This window comes from Poromitra crassiceps (genome assembly GCF_964638095.1).
Source record: "Poromitra crassiceps genome assembly, chromosome: 11".
NCBI lineage: Eukaryota > Metazoa > Chordata > Actinopteri > Beryciformes > Melamphaidae > Poromitra > Poromitra crassiceps.
The window spans coordinates 23,823,226-23,844,714 of record NC_139643.1 but is presented as its reverse complement, the minus strand read 5'-3'; the positions used below and the strand labels follow the sequence as shown (position 1 = coordinate 23,844,714).

At 41.5% G+C, this 21,489-nt stretch overlaps 1 protein-coding gene across 2 annotated transcripts; it reads right to left on the bottom strand.

The window, feature by feature from the left end:
• Nucleotides 1–3,621: 3,621 nt before the first annotated feature.
• Nucleotides 3,622–20,424, bottom strand: LOC310784705 (uncharacterized protein). 2 transcript variants are annotated; one of them, XM_083645732.1, is made up of 12 exons: nt 20,191–20,424; nt 17,450–17,526; nt 15,610–15,751; nt 13,536–13,721; nt 11,693–11,859; nt 11,144–11,544; nt 8,965–9,114; nt 6,509–6,719; nt 6,007–6,080; nt 5,474–5,664; nt 4,541–4,655; nt 3,622–4,338 (listed from the first exon to the last, which is right to left on the bottom strand). In XM_083645732.1, exons 1-12 carry the CDS (start codon nt 20,260–20,262, stop codon nt 4,313–4,315), a joined length of 1,812 nt encoding a protein of 603 aa, XP_083501858.1. In that variant the 5' UTR covers nt 20,263–20,424; the 3' UTR covers nt 3,622–4,312. The 2 variants fall into 2 exon arrangements, with proteins under 2 accessions (XP_083501858.1, XP_083501859.1); XM_083645733.1 differs by lacking the exons at nt 3,622–4,338; nt 4,541–4,655 and having other exon boundaries at nt 5,525–5,664; nt 6,513–6,719.
• Nucleotides 20,425–21,489: the final 1,065 nt, after the last annotated feature.

Sequence of the window (21,489 nt, the reverse complement as noted above, 5' to 3'; positions counted from 1 at the left end):
GAGAGGAGCAATTGAATTGCTCAATCTGTCATAAAGGTTTTGGTTATAAAGCAAGCTTGAAAACACACATGATAAAACATACAGGTGAGAAACAATTTAATTGCTCAATCTGTGGTAAATGTTTTGGTCAAAAAGGAGACCTCAAGAAACACATGATAGTCCACACAGGTGAGAAACAATTTCTTTGCTCAGTCTGTGGGGTTTTGGTTGTAAAACAAGCTTGAAAAAACACATGGTAGTCCACACAGGAGAAACACAATTTAATTGCTCAGTCTGTGGTAAAGCTTTTGGTCTTAAGGGACACATGAAGAAACACATAGTCCACACAGGTGAGAAACAATTTCATTGCTTAGTCTGTGGGGTTTTGGTTGTAAAACAAGCTTGAAAAAACACATGGTAGTCCACACAGGAGAAACACAATTTAATTGCTCAGTCTGTGGTAAAGCTTTTGGTCTTAAGGGACACATGAAGAAACACATAGTCCACACAGGTGAGAAACAATTTCATTGCTTAGTCTGTGGTAAAGCTTTTGGTTTAAAACCAAGCTTGAAAACACACATGATAGTCCACACAGGAGAGTAAATATTCAATTGCTATCTGTGGTGGAGGGAGGATTTGAATGTGTGTTTTCGCCGTTATGCTGAGTCTCTTTGGGGCATTTGAATATGTGCATCTATATATTGTATATATTATGTTGTTTATGCTAACATGATGTAAATATGTTTTCTATTTCTGTTATTTGGCATTTGAATATGTGCATCTATATATTGTATATTATGTTGTTTATGCTAACATGATGTAAATATGTTTTCTATTTCTGTTATTTGTAGTTACTAGTATTTCTATAATTGTAAAATAAATGCATGAATAACTTGTTGAATATGGCTGTGGATCACTTAACCCTGCATGCATGCCTAGAACACCTGCTAAACATGCTCATAAACAACATGTATGATAAAATAATACCTACAATGTGGATATACATGTGTTTGTATATATATATTTATGTGTATATATATATATGTATATATATATATATATATATATATATGTATATATATATATATATATATATATATATATATATATATATATATATATATATATATATATATATATATATATGGCATATGCATATGCCGTAAAGGAGATGGTTGCCAAGTATAAAAACCAAAATTCAAGACTTCATGCAGCCTCTTGATGCAGCCTCTTGGTGCCATAACTAAATGTCACAGTCAGAGATCTTCTGCCTGCTGTGCTGTGCATCATCTCCACTGCTCCAACTGTGCTGTTCTTAGTGTTTTTTTCTAGGCTACTTGTTTATTTTATTTTAAATTTTGTACAGAACAATTAACAAACAAGACAAACAAACAGGCTCAGACACAAGAAAAAACAAACATACATTTTTGACATTTAGCATTGTAATGTGGTGCTACCAATGGCATAAGGTGCCAGCACAAGACATTGTGCATGGGATCTGCACGCCAGGGGTCCACCAAACTAAACTAGTAGGCTACTAACAAACTAGTAAACATAGTTTGTTTAACAAATAAACAAAACAAAAGGTGCATCGTTGAGGAGAGAGAGCCTGAATGGTCTGAAGGTCTCCTAAAGTGCAATGAATGCACCCAGGCTCCTGCAAGACTGGGTCAGCAGAGTGGGAGGGTCGTCACACTTTTAGATGTTTTATTACAGAAAGTGTATAAAACCCATGACCAAAATAGTCATACATTCTGTCATTGTGTTACCAATCTGGGAACCCAGTCTATTTTTATTTGAAAAATATACATTATATTATTTTTTAAATAAAAATAGACTCTGGGTTCCCATATTGTTGTGTTACTTATGGTCGGTGGTGTTACAGTACTTATGGTTGGTGTTCCAATAGGGTTTTTGGTGAAAATAAAGTACTATTACCTTTTTTGCTGGGGAACCCCCTCAAGGACCACAGGGTGTCCTAGAGCCCACTTTGAGAACCACTGGAGTAGAGAAACAGTAGAAAGTAGTAGCCCACAGAAATAGCCTACTGAAAAATAAAAAATAAAATAAACTATAAAACCTGACATAAATGTTGATCTCTGTTAGTGTCCCTCGAGATGCTGATGATGTAATAATTATGCATCAGAATAAATTAGCCTACTGAATTATGGAGAGGATCAACGTAGCCTAGTTCTATGAGGAATAGTCTTGGTGACTCATTTAGGCTGTAGTCATCTTCTTCCAGAATCCAGCGAGGTGGGACGGTCGCGTCGTTCTCCCTCTACTCTGTTGTGTCAAATCTTCTGCAAAGTGCAAACGTATTTTCATTGGTGGTCGCTAGGCAGCGCAGCATCCATTCATCATCAGCAGCACGGTACCCGGACACCGGCACCACAAACTCCGCTCACTCCTGCTCGCTGCCCGAAGACAACACACGGACGGTACAGTAGGTATACTCTTGCATGCTACTACAAGCTACAACAACACGGAGTTTGGCGATCAAAACACGTGCACGGCACGCCCACGTAGAATGGTCATTTATGTGGAAGAATGTTGTTGGATAGCATAGACTACTTGTAGGCTAACTACATTGTGGAATACTCCACAATGCTCACACTTGACATCTTTATGTTTCCCCATGATCATCAGCCCACTTGCCAGCCCACAATGCCTCAATCTAAGCCTGGTCAGTTTAATGTCATCTGACATAGGCATGCTCCCCCTGCGGGGACTGCCCCCTAGTCCGATACCTCACGAGTCCGACACCTCATGGTTTTGGGTTAGGGTCTGGGGGAGGTTAGGTTTAGGCGTGGGGGTGGGAGAGGTTAGGTTTTGGGTTAGGGTCTGGGGGAGGTTAGGTTTAGGCGTGGGGGTGGGAGAGGTTAGGTTTTGTGTTAGGGTCTGGGGGAAGTTAGCCTCTTTTTTCGGACTCGTGAGGTATCGGACTCGTGCCATGGCACCCGCCCTGCTACCAGTTTGCACAGATTGTTGGATACTGTATAGTTTCCTCCCTTTATGGTCACCCTCCCACTCCTGCTGCCACTGCCGACTAATCCTCTCGCTAATGATGCTCCGACACTCCATCTTGCCAAGTGCCACCTGCACATCTACCCTACCTCTACCCAAACTGGCCTTATCATGGTAAAGGCAGTGAGAACTTTGCACAATGGCATCATGGTCTTCAAGAACCAAAGAGCCAAGAGCAAAATCTGAGTTTGCCTTTAGTCAGTGCTAAAGAGTTTAAAGCTACCACAGTGAATTCTAATTTGTTTTTTACCAAAGCATTCCTTGATTTGCATTTAACCAAAAGGTTGACAACCAAAGCTGGGTTGGTCTTCCTTGTGAAAGACCTGCAACTTTACACATAACCACAATATCCTGTGAAACACTTACTATATACTGCATGAGAAGTCAATATGCACTGAGTCAGAAGTTGATTCAGAAATATAAAAACAAAATGATAGCCTAGAGACACATATAAACAAACATGTTATACTGCCTTCAGGGTGCTACTTCTAAGCTCCTGCTTCCCAGTTCAAAGGTCAAATTCAACTTTGTGCACATTCTTTGTTCTTTGGTCACATAACAAAACACAGGTAGCTTTTCCAGATTTTTGTTTGTTTTATTACAGCATAGAGGTGCTTTGTGCAGCAGCAGAATGAAGAGGAAACTATGCATATCAGGCATGTAATTTATGTTTAATGAATTTATTAGTCAAATGTATATTTGTTCAGGACAGATTATTTGCACACAATGTGTAAAAGTAACAAAAACAAAAAATTAAGACAGGGGAAAAATCTAAAATTATTTTTTTCCACAACTTTTTTTTTTTGGTTTTTGCTCCAAGTCAAATGTTTTATGGTCACTCACGATTCAGTAGGTCGCTGGTTGGCTTGGTTCCAGCCTAGAATGGCTATAATACATAGAAACGTATTATATAAAATATCTTTTCTAAATATCTATAGAGAACATGAATGGGGAACTCTCTTTCAGGGCAGAACACATCCGTGATCGGCGAGCTGCGGCATCACGGGACACAGGCGACCTGTCAATCACGCCCCAAAACATAGTCTGCTTTATAGTCTATTTTACTCTAAATGGGACCATCATTTAAAAACTGAACATCATGCTGCATTGAAGAAGACTTGAAAACTCACGATTGAGACCAAAACTAATTAGGAAACTTATTTACTGAAATCAAGTGAGAAGTAGAGTCATTTTCCCATAGACTTCTATACAATCAGACTTCTTTTTTGCAGTCAGTGGAGTCGCCCCCTGCTGGCCATTAGAAAGAAGGCAGGTTGAAGGCACTGCAGGTTTAAGGCATTCGGCTTCATTTTTCAGCATCGGTGGTTGGCTCTGGGTTAAAAAAATAACAACAATAAATAATAACAATAGGAATAAGATAATAAACATGAAAATAATTGTGAGATATATCGGACTGCATTTGTGATTGATTATTATGCTTTTCAATTATTTTTCCAAGCCCAAGTCATGGCCAAAGACAAATGATCATCAACCCAAGACAGATGATTATTTCCTGAAATAGATTATGATTTACCCGTGACTGTGGGCTCGGAGGCAGGTTTGTCATCATCCTTCTCTCCCTGTTTCTTCAAATGGATGTGCTCCAGGCGATTGGAACTTCGGTAGATCCACTCCTTATGTTCATCATCCTGAGTATGAGACACACACACACACACACACACACACACACACACACACACACACACACACATACATTAAAAACAACAAGAAGATCACAACAAGTGTCCAAGTGGAAATAAATTATACTATAAACTAGGGGTGTCACAATATATCGTCCCACGAAATTTCGCGATAGTAAAACGTCACGATATGTATCGTTGAGATGAAATCTCATATCGTGAAAAAAAAAAAAAAAATTTTTTTTTTTTTTTTTTTTTTCAAAAATAGACAAAGAAACGTCTTTGTTTGTTGAAGTTCAATGTGTGGAAAGTAGTTCAGTTGAACAAGTCTCTGAAGAGACACATGAGAAGTTATACAGGAGAGAAACCATTCAATTGAGTTTCTGGCAAAACTGTTTTCTTGACAGGAAAAACTGAAGATGCATAAAAAATAGACTAAGAAAAGTCTTGTTGTTTGAGTTTGAAGAAAAACTGAAGATGCATAATGAGAATTTATACTGCTGAGAAACCTTTTAGTTCAAAGTAAATCTAAGTGACGGTGTAACTCATTCTATTTCAAGATAAGCCTTATCTCCAATCTCATGTTTTTTCTAGTTGTTATTGTAATAACAATTTCCCACAACAGCATGTTTTGTATTTGTGCATTTCAAATAAAATACTACTTTTCCAGTCATATATTGTCATTATTCAAGTTTAAAAAAATATTGTTAAAATCGTATCGTATCGTATCGTTATCGTGAACCCAGTATCGTGATACGTATCGTATCGTGAACTGAGTGTATCGTGACACCCCTACTATAAACAGGTTGTTGTTTGAAGGCTCTGACCTGAAAAGTAACTTGTACCAAGCTGGAGTCGATCACATCCACCTTACAACTCCTCTGGACTCCATTAAATTCCACGTTAATGGACTGTCCGATGGTGTGATGGGTCAGAGGCTGGTGCGGCCACACATCCAGATAGTCCTCAATGAAGTCCCTGTGGGTGGTGTCTTGAATGTCCTCCCATACTTTCTTCACTGCCATGGACAAGAGAAAGAAACAAAGGGGTTTATACAAGTATTTATCCTGTATACAGGGATATGATTAACCTGATTTCTCTATGTTCTATGTTGTAAACGGCATATCCCGAATATGATCAAAACCAGGATAAGCCTCATAACGGGGACACTCCATGTCAACGTAGCCAATCCTGCCTTTGTCCACCCTGACTTGTGTAATAATTGTGATTGATAAAGTCTTTTCTGTAGACTTAAAGTGCAGATGAGAGTCATTTTCAGGGCAGATGAATGGATGACACAGGGGAGGAAGAGCAAGATCAGAACATGTGACAAAAGTGTGTATTCTGCAGTGTAACTTACGTGGTCTGCACACCAGGCGAAGATGAGGCAAGTTAACATAGGAGGGGGTGTGATCATCAAAAAACACCAGGAACCTAGAAAAATAAATTTAGCATCAAACCATATCTTTACTGAAACAATCCAACAGCATTTTATTGGAGAATTTGTGAGGCATTAATTTCAGTGGTTCCCAAATGGTGTGCCGTGAGGCAAGTCCAGGTGTGCCTTGCGATTTTGTGACAACCGTACATTTATTGCAAATATAGCCTACAACTATAGGGTGAGTGAATTTTAGAATATCAGTACTTTGTACACATTAATTTCCCAATACAGAGGCAAATTGTACATCCATAAATTTCTTTTTCAAAAACTCCTCAGAGGGAACCCGTTTTTCCCGTCCGTGCGAGTGTGCAGGAGGAGCACATTAAAAGAGATAAATACACAAGTACCGTGTTATTGGCAGGCTATTGCAATACCTTTCTTGTATCGGTATACTGTGCAAACCTAATAAATACACACACACCTACAGCGGTTCTTTCTAGTGGGGAGTTCTCCCAGGATACCAGGCTGGAATCGGGACTCGTCGTTGTCCTCTGCTGGGTACTTGGCCACCACACGAGCACCGACGTACAGCCGCGCCACGATCGGGACCTTGTCGGAGGCAATGTGGTGTCCGGAGATCAGGCTCCTCCCATTGTCTTCAAAATCAACCTTGTACTTCATCTTCCCATTGTCTGCAAAGGACACAACACAAGAATGTGGTCACATTCTTATTTGTTGGAGGTTCCAAACTAATTATAAGCAGAAATTTGTGGGGGCCACTATTGTGTATATTAATACATGTACAAGTATATGTAATTCATCCTTCAATTCAAATATTTACACTCACATCCTGACTCAATACCAACAAACTCCTCATCTCTCGGGGTACTTGTACTTTGAAATCTGTTGCCAGTCCTGTTGCCAGTTGTTGTCACTGTGTTCTACTGAGACCAGATCGTTTGTAATGGCCCGTTCCTTTATCGCAAAATAACTGGGATGTGGAGGTTAAATGATGTCACATCCGTTTTGTTAGCGTTCCATTTGCAGAAAACTGGAGCTGGGAAGTTCACTGTTGAATTGTCACATCCGTTTAAACGAGTCAGATCTCGGTCAGATCTAGTCACTAGCCAGGTTAGCCATTGTTAGCAATAACAGTTGATAACAAGGCATTTTGCGCATACAAACAAGCAACATGTCCACACAGATAGAAGTTAGGCAGTGCTGTGTGTACAGCTGATTTAACGAGACACAAACGAGACAGAAGTGCTAATAAACAGCATTTACTACGATTATAACTACTGTTGTTGCGCGGAGCAGCCATCTTGGATTTTTGAGGTCGGGGCTGCTGCTGAGGCACGAGTTTGGAATGGGAAATAACAGCTCTGGTGACGTCACCGTCCCAGCTCATGACCTTTAAACCGTAAGATGACCAGTTCCCAGTTATAAAGGAATGCACGATAACCCTGGGGAAGGACTATAACGGCATGAACCTACTATCACGGACTCCCCAGAGCAGCTACACTTCGGAGCACCCTAAGGCCCTGATCAGAGCCTCTTTTGCAGGTTGCAAAACTGGAGGCACTGCCTTTTTTGGTTGACGCATATAATTTAAAACATTAACAGCTTGCTGCCTGTTTTTTCTACTGTTGCTAGGCAACCACCAAATGACCAGTCCATAGAGAGCCAAAGTGAAACATCACTTCCTGCTTTCTCCCTGTACCAGCGCTGCGAAAAATATGAATGGCGGTGGACGGAGAATAAGGTTACTTTTTTGATCCCGTTTGAATTGTGCTACGCTAATTTGGTCAATTTAAAACATAACTTTGCATGTCAAGAAAGTCACAGTTTGTCGTCAAACTGAAACGTAGGGGTTAGTTTCGTACAAAAACTACATAGCTCGTGGCATGTCGCCGGTCTTCAGCTTTGCCAGTAGAGAAAGTGACGTCACTTAGGCGACAGTGCATGTAGTCTTTCTGATTTATAACTTCTAGTGCAACAGTTTGGCGACAAACTGCGACTTTCTCGACATGCAAAGTTACGTTTTAAATTGACAAAATTAGCGTTGGCACCTCGTGGCACAATTCAAACGGGATAAAAAAAGTAACCTTATTCTCCGTCCACCGCCATTCATATGTTTCGCAGCGCTGGTACAGGGAGAAAGCAGGAAGTGACGTTTCACTTTGGCTCTCTATAGCCTAACCATTATATTGCTGATAAGTAAACTCGCAAATCTGTAACTTTTGTTTTTTAGTTTAGTTAGTAGCTACTAGTTACCCTACCTAGTGAATAAACATCTGTATAGAAAAATAATACAGGCGGGAGGCACTTGCTCTGGCTCTGATTGAGGGTGCAGGCTGTTCCCAAACAGTATGTTGGACACAGGGGAATGGAGAACTGTGTGGGTACATGAATCATGATGGGCTGCAGAGTTTAGTCAATGTAACTACGTAAGTCGACACCTACTGGGAGACCTCAATGAGTCGTCACATGGTTTGAGGCAAGCAGCCTGTAGAGCTGCTGTTTTGTCTTTTTCACGCTTTTCTAGATTCACTTGTTATTCTAGATTTATTGTTAATCCAAGTAGTAAACTATATTATTTGACTTAGAACTTTGTGGCTACTATGTGCATGTAAACATAGGTGGAGAGATCCATGGTGGACGGCCTATGCTCCCAAGGGGGCCTAAGAAGACTAAGTCAACTAAGTCATGTAAACATAGTTTCTGTATTAGACTGGAAAATCAAATCTTAGCATTCCTCATTCAGGCAAACGGCTATCAAGCTCGCAGCTTGTGGTAGCCATTTTGTTTCAGTGAGGAGCACAGAACAACCCTACGACCCTATTTTTCGGCTAGTTGAGGGACAAGTGTAGAACATGGTTCCCCAAATTAGATAAGTAGGCTACGTGTCAAAAAGAATGCATGCATAGATATTCTTACCCTTTGTTACTATCTCACAAATCTTTCCTTGTTGCCATGTTGTCATGGGCCTTCTCCTGGCCAGGACGGGCATGTTTACAGTGACATCTTCCTCTGGCAGGTCAGGGGGTGGGCCTGCGGGTTGGCTGGGGGCTATGGAAAAAGTCACCACTACAAGTGCACACAGCGACAAAACACGGTTACACAGTGACAAGCAAGACAAACTGCAAAATATACAGTACATGTTCATGGGCATACAGATTAGGGATGTTCATCAATTATCGAAAATCGATAATCGATCGTTAAGGATTGGAATCGATCCTGTGGCATTTGGATCGATTTTTTAATTATTAAAAAAAAAAAAAAATTTTTTTTTTTTTTTGGACTAGGTTTGGGTGGAATTCGTTCCTCCTCGCCCCACTCCATTGCACAGCCGACTAACGTGAGGTGGAGCTTCATATAGTCTCTAGTTTTCTGGCTGGGCACGGGCCTTTGTGCCAACAAAACTGTTTTAAACATGAGAAATTCACACCGGCATGCGCCGGGGACAGCAGTGTTGGAGAGGAGACACATTGAAATAAAGAGTTCATTGAGGAGAACACGTTGTCTTTCGTATTTTCTGCCATAGGCATTCATTTTGTTAAAAAAAAAAAAAAAAAAAAAAAAAAAAAAATTGAAAATATTGAAAATTTTCTAAGTATTAATAAAATCGATAATCGATAATTGATCGTTAATTCTCACCGATTATCGATTTTGGAAAATTTTCAAAATGAACATCCCTAATACAGATCCTTTCCAAAAAATGAGAATATCATGGAAATAGCATGGATGAGCGTGGGCTTCAGCGGATTGTCAAGCAAAGACGATTCAGAAATTTGGCGGAGATTCAGAGGGAGTGGACTGAGGCTGGAGTCAGTCATAACTGAGAAGTATCTGCTGATTTTCTTCACACTATTCTAATTTCTTGAAATACTGTTTTGGGGGTTTTCTGGAGCTGTAGGCCAAAATTATGAAAAATGAAACAAATAAAGGCTAGACATATTTCACTTTGGGTGCAATGAATCTCTAATCTATTAAAGTTTCACTTTTTGAAAGGAATTATGGAAAAAACTTAACTTTTCCATGATATTCCAATTTTTTGGAAAGGATCTGTATATCACTGTTGTCAAATGAAGACCATCTACCTCCAAAGATTGCAAAGGTTTTTTTAACACGTCATGGTTCAAAGGTCATGAAAATAGCTTTATGGAGGCTTAAGTAGGCTGCTTTACATGTAGATGGTCAGTTTCCATTTCAGCGAGGGAATGTCATTACTTCCACTTGTCTTTTTCCATGACAGGAGTGATACGCGAACTAGTGGTGTCAAAAATAATCGATTATAAGATGCATCGCGATGCGGACGTGCACGATTCTGCATCGATTCACAAATGTCAAAAATCGATTATTAAAAAAAAAAATATATATATATATATATAATCAAATAAAATATAATGGAAGTACATGCAGTTGTTTATTTTAATTATGGATCATAATACAATGCAATTCCAAATGCACTTTTATTTTAAAAGTAGCCACACAGTGAGAAAAAAGAAAGTGAGAAAAAATAAATCATGTATTGCGGGAAAAAAAGTGATGCATTGATTTAAGATGCATCGAGATTAGGGGTGTCACGATACACTCAGTTCATGATACGATACGATACACGATATTGGGTTCACGATAACGATACGATATTTTAACAATATTTTTTTGCGATCGATTTGTAAGTTGAGGGGGCATCCTCCACGCTAATCTGAGTAATTTCACCATTTTCATCCTCCGTGTCTGTAACATCCCTCGTCTGTTCAAACAAAGCAATAATGAAAAGTAGAGCGAGGATGCAATCAGATGCAGATCAGTGCCACCATGTTCAGCTTATTTTACTCACGATATGAGATTTCATCTCAACGATACATATTGTCACATTTTGATATCGCGAGATATTGTGGGACGATATATTGTGACATCCCTAATCGAGATGCATCGATAATCGTAATGGAATCGAATCGTAGCCCTCTGAATGGTAATCGAATCGAATCGTGAGGCCAGTGAAGATTCACAGCCCTAATGCGAACTTGAGGAATAGTTTGTAAAGCGGTAAATGGAGTCTATCACCCAAAAACTGAAAAAGCAGCAAAAACTGAAAAAGCAGGAAGGTTACCTTGTTTTGGCTGTTGCACTGTGGCGGTGGTGGCGGTGGTGGTGGTGGTGGTGGTTGTTTGATTTGTTGCCGTTTTCAGTGCAACATTTGCTTTGTCAACATTGTTCCCTTGTGGCGTGGTGGATGTTGTGTTTGCGGCTTTACTTTTGGCTTGTGGTTTTGATGCTTTTTTCGCAGCCTCCTTGCTGAGCTTTCTCGATTTCCAATGCATTCCTTTCTTCAGCTTTGGCCCCCATGTCTCTGAGCTCGAGTTCGAGCAATCGGAATCAAAAGAGTCATCCTTAGGCTCCCACTGTGTGTCGGAGCCGCAGGCGCTCAGATCCTCTTCTTCACTGCCGTCCGGCTGGCCAGTTGGGGAGCATCTTTCCTCGCGTTCTGCTGAGCGACCGTCACGGCTGCGACTGAATCAGAGGGAAGAGGCATACTGTAAACCCTGAGAACCGACAACCAACTGATTGTCTAAAATGAAGCACAATTTTACACCCACAGGATTGCCCACTGTTTCAGCATAGAGACCCACAGAACCACTCGCCAACCACACAAACATACCTCCTTGAACGTGGTGCAGAACCTCCCTCCTCTCTGTCCCCCTGTCTGTCTCCGTCTCTGCTAGAGGAGAGAGAAGGCGATCTCCGGTGCAGTTGTCGGCGCCCTCCGTTCCTGGTGCTGCTTCGACTGTCTCGGTCCGAGGACAAGCATAGTCTTTTGTGAGGCATCTAGGACATTTGGCGGAACATAAACAAGGCATTATCATTACAGTTACGGGTTTTTATTTGAGGTCGCAGTATGTTAAGTTTATTAGGTTGGAGCAGGACTAGAACAGCTTAGAAAACAAATGAGGGTTAGAAAGACATTGTGGTGAGGAGTGTGGAAATGTTTGGGAGCTCTAAATTTAAATACATGTACAGCCAACTGCTGAAAACATAGTTCAACACTGCAAGGTTTGAGTAGCAGCATCAGGATTTAGCATCCCATCAACCTGTGCAGAAATAGTGACCTGGCAGCTAGACTGACCTGGCAGCTAAACTGACAACTGTTAAAGCCCTCACATGTTTGGATAAAATCCAGTGATGGCAACTCTGGTTTGTAGCCTATGTGACACATAGATATTAAACAATTGTGAGGATGAACGTGTCATACCAATTTATTGGCAAATGTGGTGTTATACAACGGGTTGTTTCAGTCAGCAGCAATCTGATTAGTCAAAGATGCATTCTAGCCAATAGCCATGTTGATAATTCCTACATTAAGTACAGCTCATCATGCGTTTTTGGTTGCTATGCCAACTATTATCATCACGCGGAAGCTAGTTCTTTCTTGCCTTTTCCGTTTTTTTATTTTATTCACTTAAAAAGCTCTGTCAATATAGAGATGTCGGTTCCCCTCCTCAAGCAATTATGGGTTGTTATCATTACTATTATTATGTGTAATAGAGTCTCGCTGGCCAGCCTCCTCTCCCTTCCCTCCGAGGAGTCTGGCGTCGCAGGTCTCCATAGTGGGATTGCGATGGGCGGTGCTTAGCGGCAGTGCCCTTGGAAAATAGTTTCAAACAATCCAACTTGCCATTTTCAGCGTGTAGCACCGAGCTAGCGTGTAGGTTTCTGACGTTAGCTTGCTAGCTAGTTAGCGTTGTTGTTTTCACTGCGGCGGCAGGGCACTATTTACAGCGACACACAGGGAGGAGGGAGCGTGGTCAAAGCCAAAGCCAATGACAGAGCTTGTAATAAGCCGGGAGCGGACATCCGGCTGCCACCGAAACAGTCGCTCAAATGGGAGAGCAGAGTAGAGCAGGGGAGGGTTTATCCCAGTTATGGAGACCTGCGGCACCAGACTCCTCGGACGGAAGGGAGAGGAGGCTGGCCAGCGAAAGACTAATAGAGTACCGCAGGGATGACGTATTTTTGTAGACTTAACCAGAAATCGCCGCCATTTTGGTTCGTCAGTGGAAAAGTCTATGGGGTTTTAGAATGGGGATTTCACTTAAATGCCTCAAATAATGGTCTGTGGTTAACAAAAGTTTATGGGAGCGCAAATTTGGGTTCAGCAGGATAATCTTCACAAACGTTAATCACTTTTATGCCTTTTGAAGCGTTTTCTAAAAATCCCATTTAAAAAAAAACACATTTACATTCCAAAAGTCATAAAAGTTATTAGCGTTTGTGAAGATTACCCTGCTGAATCCAAATTCGCATTCCCATTAAGCACAGACCGTATTTTATGCATTCAAGTGAAATCCCCATTCTAAAACCCCCATTCACTTTTCCCCCTGACGAAGAACCCGGAAGTATACTTCCAGACTCATTCCTGCGGTTCTCTATTCAGTGCTGGTGCTGCTTATCCTCGTCAGTGGCTGGCTGTTAAATACTCTGAAATTAAGAGACTGCACAGTTACCTTAGCAGGTGGCGGCTTCCGCTTCACTGCTCCTCCCCTTCCTTTGTCTTCCCCTCCGGAATCAGAATTGATCTCGCCTGCCGAGTCTGCTTTCTGAGGCACCCCAGCTTCTTCTTCCTCCTCCTCCTCCTCCTCACTCCCCCTGCCGGCATTATTGCCCTTGCTGTCAGACGAGCTGGTTGGCTGCTGCAGATGAATCAGGATAAGGAGAGATGAGTATGAATTTTCTCATTAAAACGTATTGTGTTAAACGGGCATATGATTTCGTCTCATATGGATCACAGAACCCTGAATTGATTTGAATCGAAATCTTATTGTGGCAGACTTTGTGATATCAGCAAATGACAACAATGACATTGATATCTTAATACAGTAGGTAGGTCCCGGTGCATCGGTCACAGAGTATTGTAGTCGGCAAATAGTCGACAAAATGTGAAACACTGTTATGTACTATGGACCAAGCACATGTATTGGAAACATTTGGTAAGTCTGCTTGTTGCACAACACTGACTGTACTGTCTGATAGAAGTGCTGACCAGCTGGTTACTGAGCTAATATTAGCTGCTGCTAAATGCTAATGCTAGGTCTCAGGCAGAAAGACTGCTATTCACCTCCTGTGTGAAATGGTGGCAGTTTGGTTTGGTTCAAAGTGAACAACTGTGTTTCTAGCCTGTGTGATTATTAATAACGGGTATTAATCACTGGTTTAAATAAACAATTTCATACTAGAGTTGCGCGATCTTGACCACAGTCAGATCGTCCAATCGCCACCCTTCGACATCGCCAATACACGATGTCATCGCAACCCCCCCCCCCCCCCCCCCGAGCAGTGAGTGGTGTGTCTTCAGCCTGTCAGTGAATAACGGCTATGTAAACATGTTTCTGATGTCCGCAATGAGCCTCGTTAATAAAATCGAATTATACAAACTTGTTTGCAGTCGCTTGTCCTTTGATCTGTGTCAACTCTCATCTCTAGAGAGTTGACACAAAGTTGATGCACCAAGTCCATCTTGCTTTCTTGTGATGGAGCCAGCGGTGCGTTTGTTCATCTACACTAAATGAGAGCGTGGCTGGTCAAACAAATTTCAACTTTAAACAGTCCAGTTTGTCCGGAGTGTGCTCTGGCACTCGGGGTGACTATTTATTTATGAACAAATCCAATTTATAGGCTATACTGTAACTGTATATGATAGCCGCCTGCTCTTAAACAGATCGATAGCCTATATTGGCTGCTTTCGTTAGGCTCCATCTGTGTGTCTGCGCTTGGTGCGACAGTACTATTAACGCATCTCGTGTTCAATTGAACAATAGTATCTTATCTTTAATCATATGCATTCCATACTCTTATTGAGCATCATGCAGGCCAGGTAGCATGTGTGGAGAACGAGAGAGAGAAAAAAAGAAAAGAGACGACCTATTTCATACTTTCCAATCTTTGCTGAGCAAGAATTCTGAGCAAAAACAATTAAACGCCTGTACCAAATAGACAACTGTCTTATATAGACGCCGGGTCTAGAAATAAGTTTTGGTAAATAGACGCCCGGGCTACTATTTGAAGTTTTACGGTAGCTGCATTTAGCTGCACTTAGACTAGTTTTTCATGGAACTCCTTGCAGTGATGCCACAGGGATGCGAACTAGTCACATTTTTAAGCCCAAACTATGAGGATTATTTCTGAGTGGTTTTATGTCTGCCCTGGTATCTGCCACCTTTTTTCACTCTCCATGACTTTGCATCTCTGTCTCAGCCCTAGCAGAGCATTCTCCGCTTGTGATGTCACTCCTGTTGTTATGTCACACGCCCATTTATAGAATGCCACCTTCTCCTCCATATTTATACCCTGGGGGCCTGTGAAACATTTTAAAACGAAGAAAGAAAAAAATTATAATATATATATATATATATATATATATATATATATATATATATATATATTATTATTTTTTTTACCTGCACCACACTATTTAAGGGAGAGTAACTGCTAAATCGATAGCAAAGGAAACTTTCAGATTCTGTTTCAATTTACAATTATGCATGTTTCCCTAGGATCACTGATTTTAAAAAGTTAACTTACTGCAGGTGGGTCACTGTAGGAGGCATGTGGATTGTTCTGGATCTCCAATAAGGCTTCGTTGAATCCCTTCCTCTTGTTAGGCTTCCCGTAACGCTCGCTAAACTTCTCATAGGCAAAAAGGTCCTTTGGTGGAAGGAATGCACTGTGAAACACAGAGAGAAAGAAAACATGGACAAATTAATTAAATTCACTATGAAAGCAACCAATTAACTGTTTTCCTGAATTTAAATAACTTAGAAAGGCAAGAGGTTTGTTTACATTTACTCTAATGAGATCTTCCTCTGACTTGAGGAAGAGATTGAGAACAGGAGTAGTCTGTGCCACCTAGTGCATGTGTCAGTAATGTATTTGTCATCTTGTCAAGCAGATGGTGTGTGATTAGAGATGAAACGATATGAACATTTCATATCACGTTTATAGTGACCAAAACACTGTTCACTAGAAAATGCAGTGCATTGTATTGTGGGTATTTTATAGTCAACTATATAGTGAATCAAATTAACAGTTGAGAGTTCGGACACTATAATAAAATGCCGAACACACTAGTGACTAATGACAGAAATAGTGGACTAGTCACTAGTCCACTATTTCTGTAGTAGGGAACGGTTTTGAACAGGGCTGCGATTTTGGTCCGCTATTGTGATGTCATCAGTGATGCAAAGTTGAGTAATTGTGCGCTGTGCATGCCAATAGAGCAGACAAAGCCACACAGCAGCCGAGCTGCAGGCGAGGCCACGCAGCGGCCGATCTGTGTATGCGAGTCTAGTAATCAAGCGGACGTATCGCGCGAGATGCCTAGTTGTTCAAATGTGCTTAAAATGTTTTTAAAAAGTACTAATACACTCACAAAAATCAATTCGCCACATTTATATGGAAAACTCAGACCCAAAAAGGATTGATATACATTCACTGAAATCATTTCTCCAAGGGTGCGAGTCTGCATCTGGGAGACGGTTGCCAACTTTGGTTGATGATGGACAACCATGTTTTTCAAAGCGTACGGTTATCGTAATGAATTTGATCACGGTTATCATTCCGGTTATCGTTTCATTCCTATGTGTGATGCAGGATCAAACACACAAACACATCCCTCAAAAAAATACTGCATTAAATCTGACACAACTTACTATAGCTTCATAAAGGAGCCTGACAAACATGGCGAGAAAATATAAATCAACACACAAAAGAGAATGATATCATGCTAAGTCATGGTCTAAATTCAGTTGGGTAAATTGATTAATGACAACAAATTCCCCCAATTAAAATAGAAGTACTCTACGCAATTGCCATCATCTACGGTTAAACATTTCTCTGTAAACAATTAAAGGAGAATTTCGGTTTTTTACACCACGGTCCTCATTTCCAGTTTAGAATATGATGTTTTACTCACCGAAATAGTTTCGCTTCATTCGGATGCCCAGGGAAGATTTTGAGCTCCGAGTACACTCTTCAAACAGGCTAGAACCGCTAGAACGGGAGCCCACGGGGCATTCTGCACGGCAGTGCACGCGCTCTCTAAATGACACTTTTTCTGTCAGATCACGGTTCATTATGGTTGTAGATATAATTATTTAGCTAACAGCTAGAAGCTAGGCTAACAACAACACCGCAGTCAGCGTTGATCTGCCCCGGATGGGGTTACAGTGCGTATCGTCCCCCTTCTGTGGTTTCTCTGAAGAAGTGGTTTCACAGAGGGGGGAGATGGGCACTGTAACCCCATCCGGGGCAGATCAACGCTGACTGCGGAAACTGGAAATGAGGACCGTGGTGTAAAAAACCGAAATTCTCCTTTAACAGTTCTATGTCAGATTGTAAAGATGGCATGCAGTACTGTACTCACGTGTCATGTGTCCCAAAGAAGAAAACGGGAAGTTTATTAGGGCGTGGTTTCACTGCCCAATCAGCCACATCTTCAATCTGTGGACAGACAGCCATAGTCAGGGAATATTGTGAAAATCTAGGAATAAATTCCTTTAGTAACGTTGAGTGCCAATGACGACGATTGTCATCAATTGCGTTTTTTGACGGTGGGACGTGGATCAAAGCCAGATGCATCTCCTGTGAAAGTATGGTGGATGTTGAATGTGTAAAAGCTATTTTACAGACCCATTAGGTGGCGACAGTGCTCTCCAGATTAGAGAAAGGTGAGGAAAAAAACAGAGAAGCAGCCGTGGGGACACGGAAACCGCATCGGTATGCATCGATATGCATGAAGCATAACGTTAGCTGTGCCTGCAGCAGCCAATCTGCTGCCACAATTGAGCCCCTCCGTGTCCGCTGCGATAGCCCCATCCACATGATTAGTTGTGGAGTTGTTATTATTCTCAGTTGGAAGCACTGGGAGCCGGTGACAAATACACGCGGAACGCTGTGAAAAAGCTGGGTTTTCAGTGCAGAGCAAACACAGCACAGAGCCACCAGAGCCACACCCACGGAGGAGGGGTTTGCAGTCAAGGGGGGTGGGGCACGCAGGGCAGCATACAACACCGACCCAGACAGCAGGCTCGATGGACAGATTGGTTGGCAAACACAAGCTAGAATATCTGATGCCCACCAGCAGTAAATCAAGACCAGCAAGAAAGTGTAGGGTCTGCGCAGCAGGGGCCAGCGCTGCTGGTTGCAGCTAAAAAATATTATTTTGCCAAACAAAATTCCTTTGTTTTTGCTCTTTTATTGAAGGAAATTATTTTTGAGGTGTCACAACATCAGAAAATATTAGCTTCAGAGTCAGTGATGTGCTTGAAATGTTTCATTTCACAAAAGGCTGATTATCTCAGCTTCTAGTCTGAAACGTCTGTTTTTGCTGAAATCAACCTATCTTCTCCGGCTGATAACTAAAGAACGGAAAATGATATCAATAAACTTTTTTTTGCTGATGATACAATAGACTCTCATCGTTCTTTGGGCGTGTTCGGTGTTTACATAGTAATATCACACAATATTCTGTGGGCCTCGAGAAATCACTGAAAACGCTCTGAAACTCTGGCACTGGGAGCGTCCGTTCTCCAAAAGTGGCTGGCACTCAATGAGTTAAGACAGAAGTAAACAACTTTCAATTTTTCACAGATGGGTTGGGGTAAAAGTTGGGGAAAGTTGGGGTACCCGGGCCCCAACTTTCAGTAGCTGTCACAGATTTTCCTCCAGGAGTTGAATTTAAATATTTTTATATGTGTGTTATTAGACACTTTTACAAACACAATGGTGAAGAAATTTCTTGGCAAGGAATTTATTCCCAGATTGGCCAAATATCTGATAATATTCCCTGACTACCAGGTGAAACTCAAGAAGAAGAACATTATCACACGTAATTTTTCTGAAGGCTTGGGCTTATTAGTATGAACTGGGACTCAGAAAACATGGTGTCATGTACTGGTGTAGCGTTCGTTTTTTAGTTATTTCTAGCATATACCAATGTCATGTTACAGTAGCCTGGGTAAACCCAGCCTCCACGTGACCTCCATGTTTTGTTTTTTTACTTATTTATTAGCGAACAATAAAGATAGCATGATGCTACAGACAGTATGTGACGTCACGTTGAAGGCTGGGTTCACCCAGGCTAGTGTCCTCTAGAGAGAGTGGTGTCAGCGGAGGACCAAAATGCGAGACTCATTAGCCAATGAACGGCCAGGAATGGGTCTGGCGCTACATGCTAAAATAAAGCTGATAATGTACAATTTGATTCAAGGGGGGGAAAACCCTTTCAGAGTACAACACAAACTGTCTATTCTGCTGCAACTCGACAGTGCTGCTTAATCCAGGACCTTACTTCCTGGAACTCTTGAGAGTAAAAAACTGGTCCATTGGAGTGAATGGAGATGTCGGGACTCTTCTATCTATACGGCTCTGACCCAGGCTAATGCATGGACAATACGAGGGATCAGCCGAGCAGCATTTTGGTAAACAAACCGCGTCACTGGGTGGCAACGGCAATGGAACCGTATGGAGCCCAAGTGGCGCGAGTGTCTGACTATAGCCAGTTAACTTGGTTTACGTTTTAAAAACTGCGACAGTTCACACAACTTTAACACGACATGCATATATTATACATCAAACTCTTGAGCTACTTCTGCTCTCACTCAGAATGTCAAAATATAAGCGATGTGATGTATAGCTTTTGAGATATGAACGTTTGTTTGGCACAACTCAGACTATTAACTGCCGCGGGGTTCCGCATTTTAGGGTGGCAAGTGACGTCACGCTGATTCGTCCTATTGACATTTTTATGGATTCTACTACCAGGTCACGCCACAATGAATCAGTATTGTGCTGTATTGTGCATGAAAAATAAACATCAGGGACAAAAATACGCACACATGAGCCAAACATCATTTCCAAACTAAAGTAACAACGTTAAAGTTAGCTCCGCTACCGTAACGTTACGTTTACGCCGATTAGGCCAACATCATCTCGTGCAAGTCATAGCTGAACTGTTTGAAGTGCTGTCGGTTAGCCCTGCACAACAATAATGTAGCCGTTGAATGGATCCATGTCAGGTACTGCAGATACAGCCAAGGATACCGAGAGGAGCTTCTCCTGCGTCCCATGCAGGGGAGCCAGTCGCGCGCCCACCCGCTTGCTTACCCTGGCTGGCCAGTGGGGGTACCCGGTCATTTTAGCGAAGACCAGGTCTCCGGGCTTGAAGTCGTGTGCCATTGTCCCGCTCCTCCTTTGTTCGCCCTTTTAAATGCTTATTTAGTTGCGCAGCTTTTCCTGTCTCTCTTCGTTTGCTGTTTTCAGGTCGACACGAAACCTGGAAACAATGAAGTGTTAGCTAGCTAGCAAGCTAATCGCGCCATAACCCAGAGTGCCTTCCTGCACCGCCGCAAACACAACAAGTATCTCTTCTCTTCCGGTTAGTCTCACGTGGGTCAGACACAACGTCATCGACGTCAGCAAGCGTTTTTTCTTTTCTCTAAATAAGTAAACAAACAAATAAATAGGTCTCTCCTGTCAGAAGAGAGCCCTTACGGAAAAGGTCTAGTAATCCAATAATACATTTTAGTCTAAGGATAAATACTATAGGCCTACTACTATACTATATCAGTTAAATTATAAACTAGATATCATGCTAGAGGACCCGGACTAGAGGAATTGTATATAGATATTTAATTTTTTTATTAAAATGATATAATAAAAAGAACAACAATCCAAAAAACACACATTAACATAATCATGCATTTCCACCTGCATAGTTCTTACTTGGGTGCTTGTTTACAAACTGTATGAAATTAAGGCTTTGTTAATGCCTGTGAGGTAGTAAACCCGTGAGAGAAAAGACAACAAAAGATTCACACAAAATAAAAAAAATACCCTTCACCAAAGAACTATCCCTAAACTACCATACAATACACAATACACGCACAAATAAACAGTATGGAAACAAACAAACAAAATGTAATAACAGCATAAAAATGTTTTGGTCAAAGCAGCTCTGCGGTTACAAATAAAATCGTGACATTTCAAGAGACTGAGTGGGGAGGAAGGTTTTGGGGTGGGGTGGTGACGATGTATCAAGTAAAAACTACCTTTTTGGGTAAATGTCACCAGCACCTTCAATAAAATATCCAACCCCCTGCTCACCAGACGTGTGGTATCCAGAGTGTAGACACACACAGTTAAAATATAGCAGCGCTCAAATGTACACAAGGGTGCCTTGAGTCAGATGTTTTGTCTCGTCTGCTACGTGCGGCGATGCTAGCAGAGGTCATGGCAGAGTAAGGTGCTAAATAAAGGTTTCTCTTCCTTCTCCATTAAGCTTGTATTTACAGAGACACATGTCCACTAGCATAAGAATAGATCCCTCTGAGAATGAACTGCAGTTAGGGGACTTCAGCTTGCAACATTTAGTCGCAGGTAAGAATTTGCCACCCCGATAAAGCG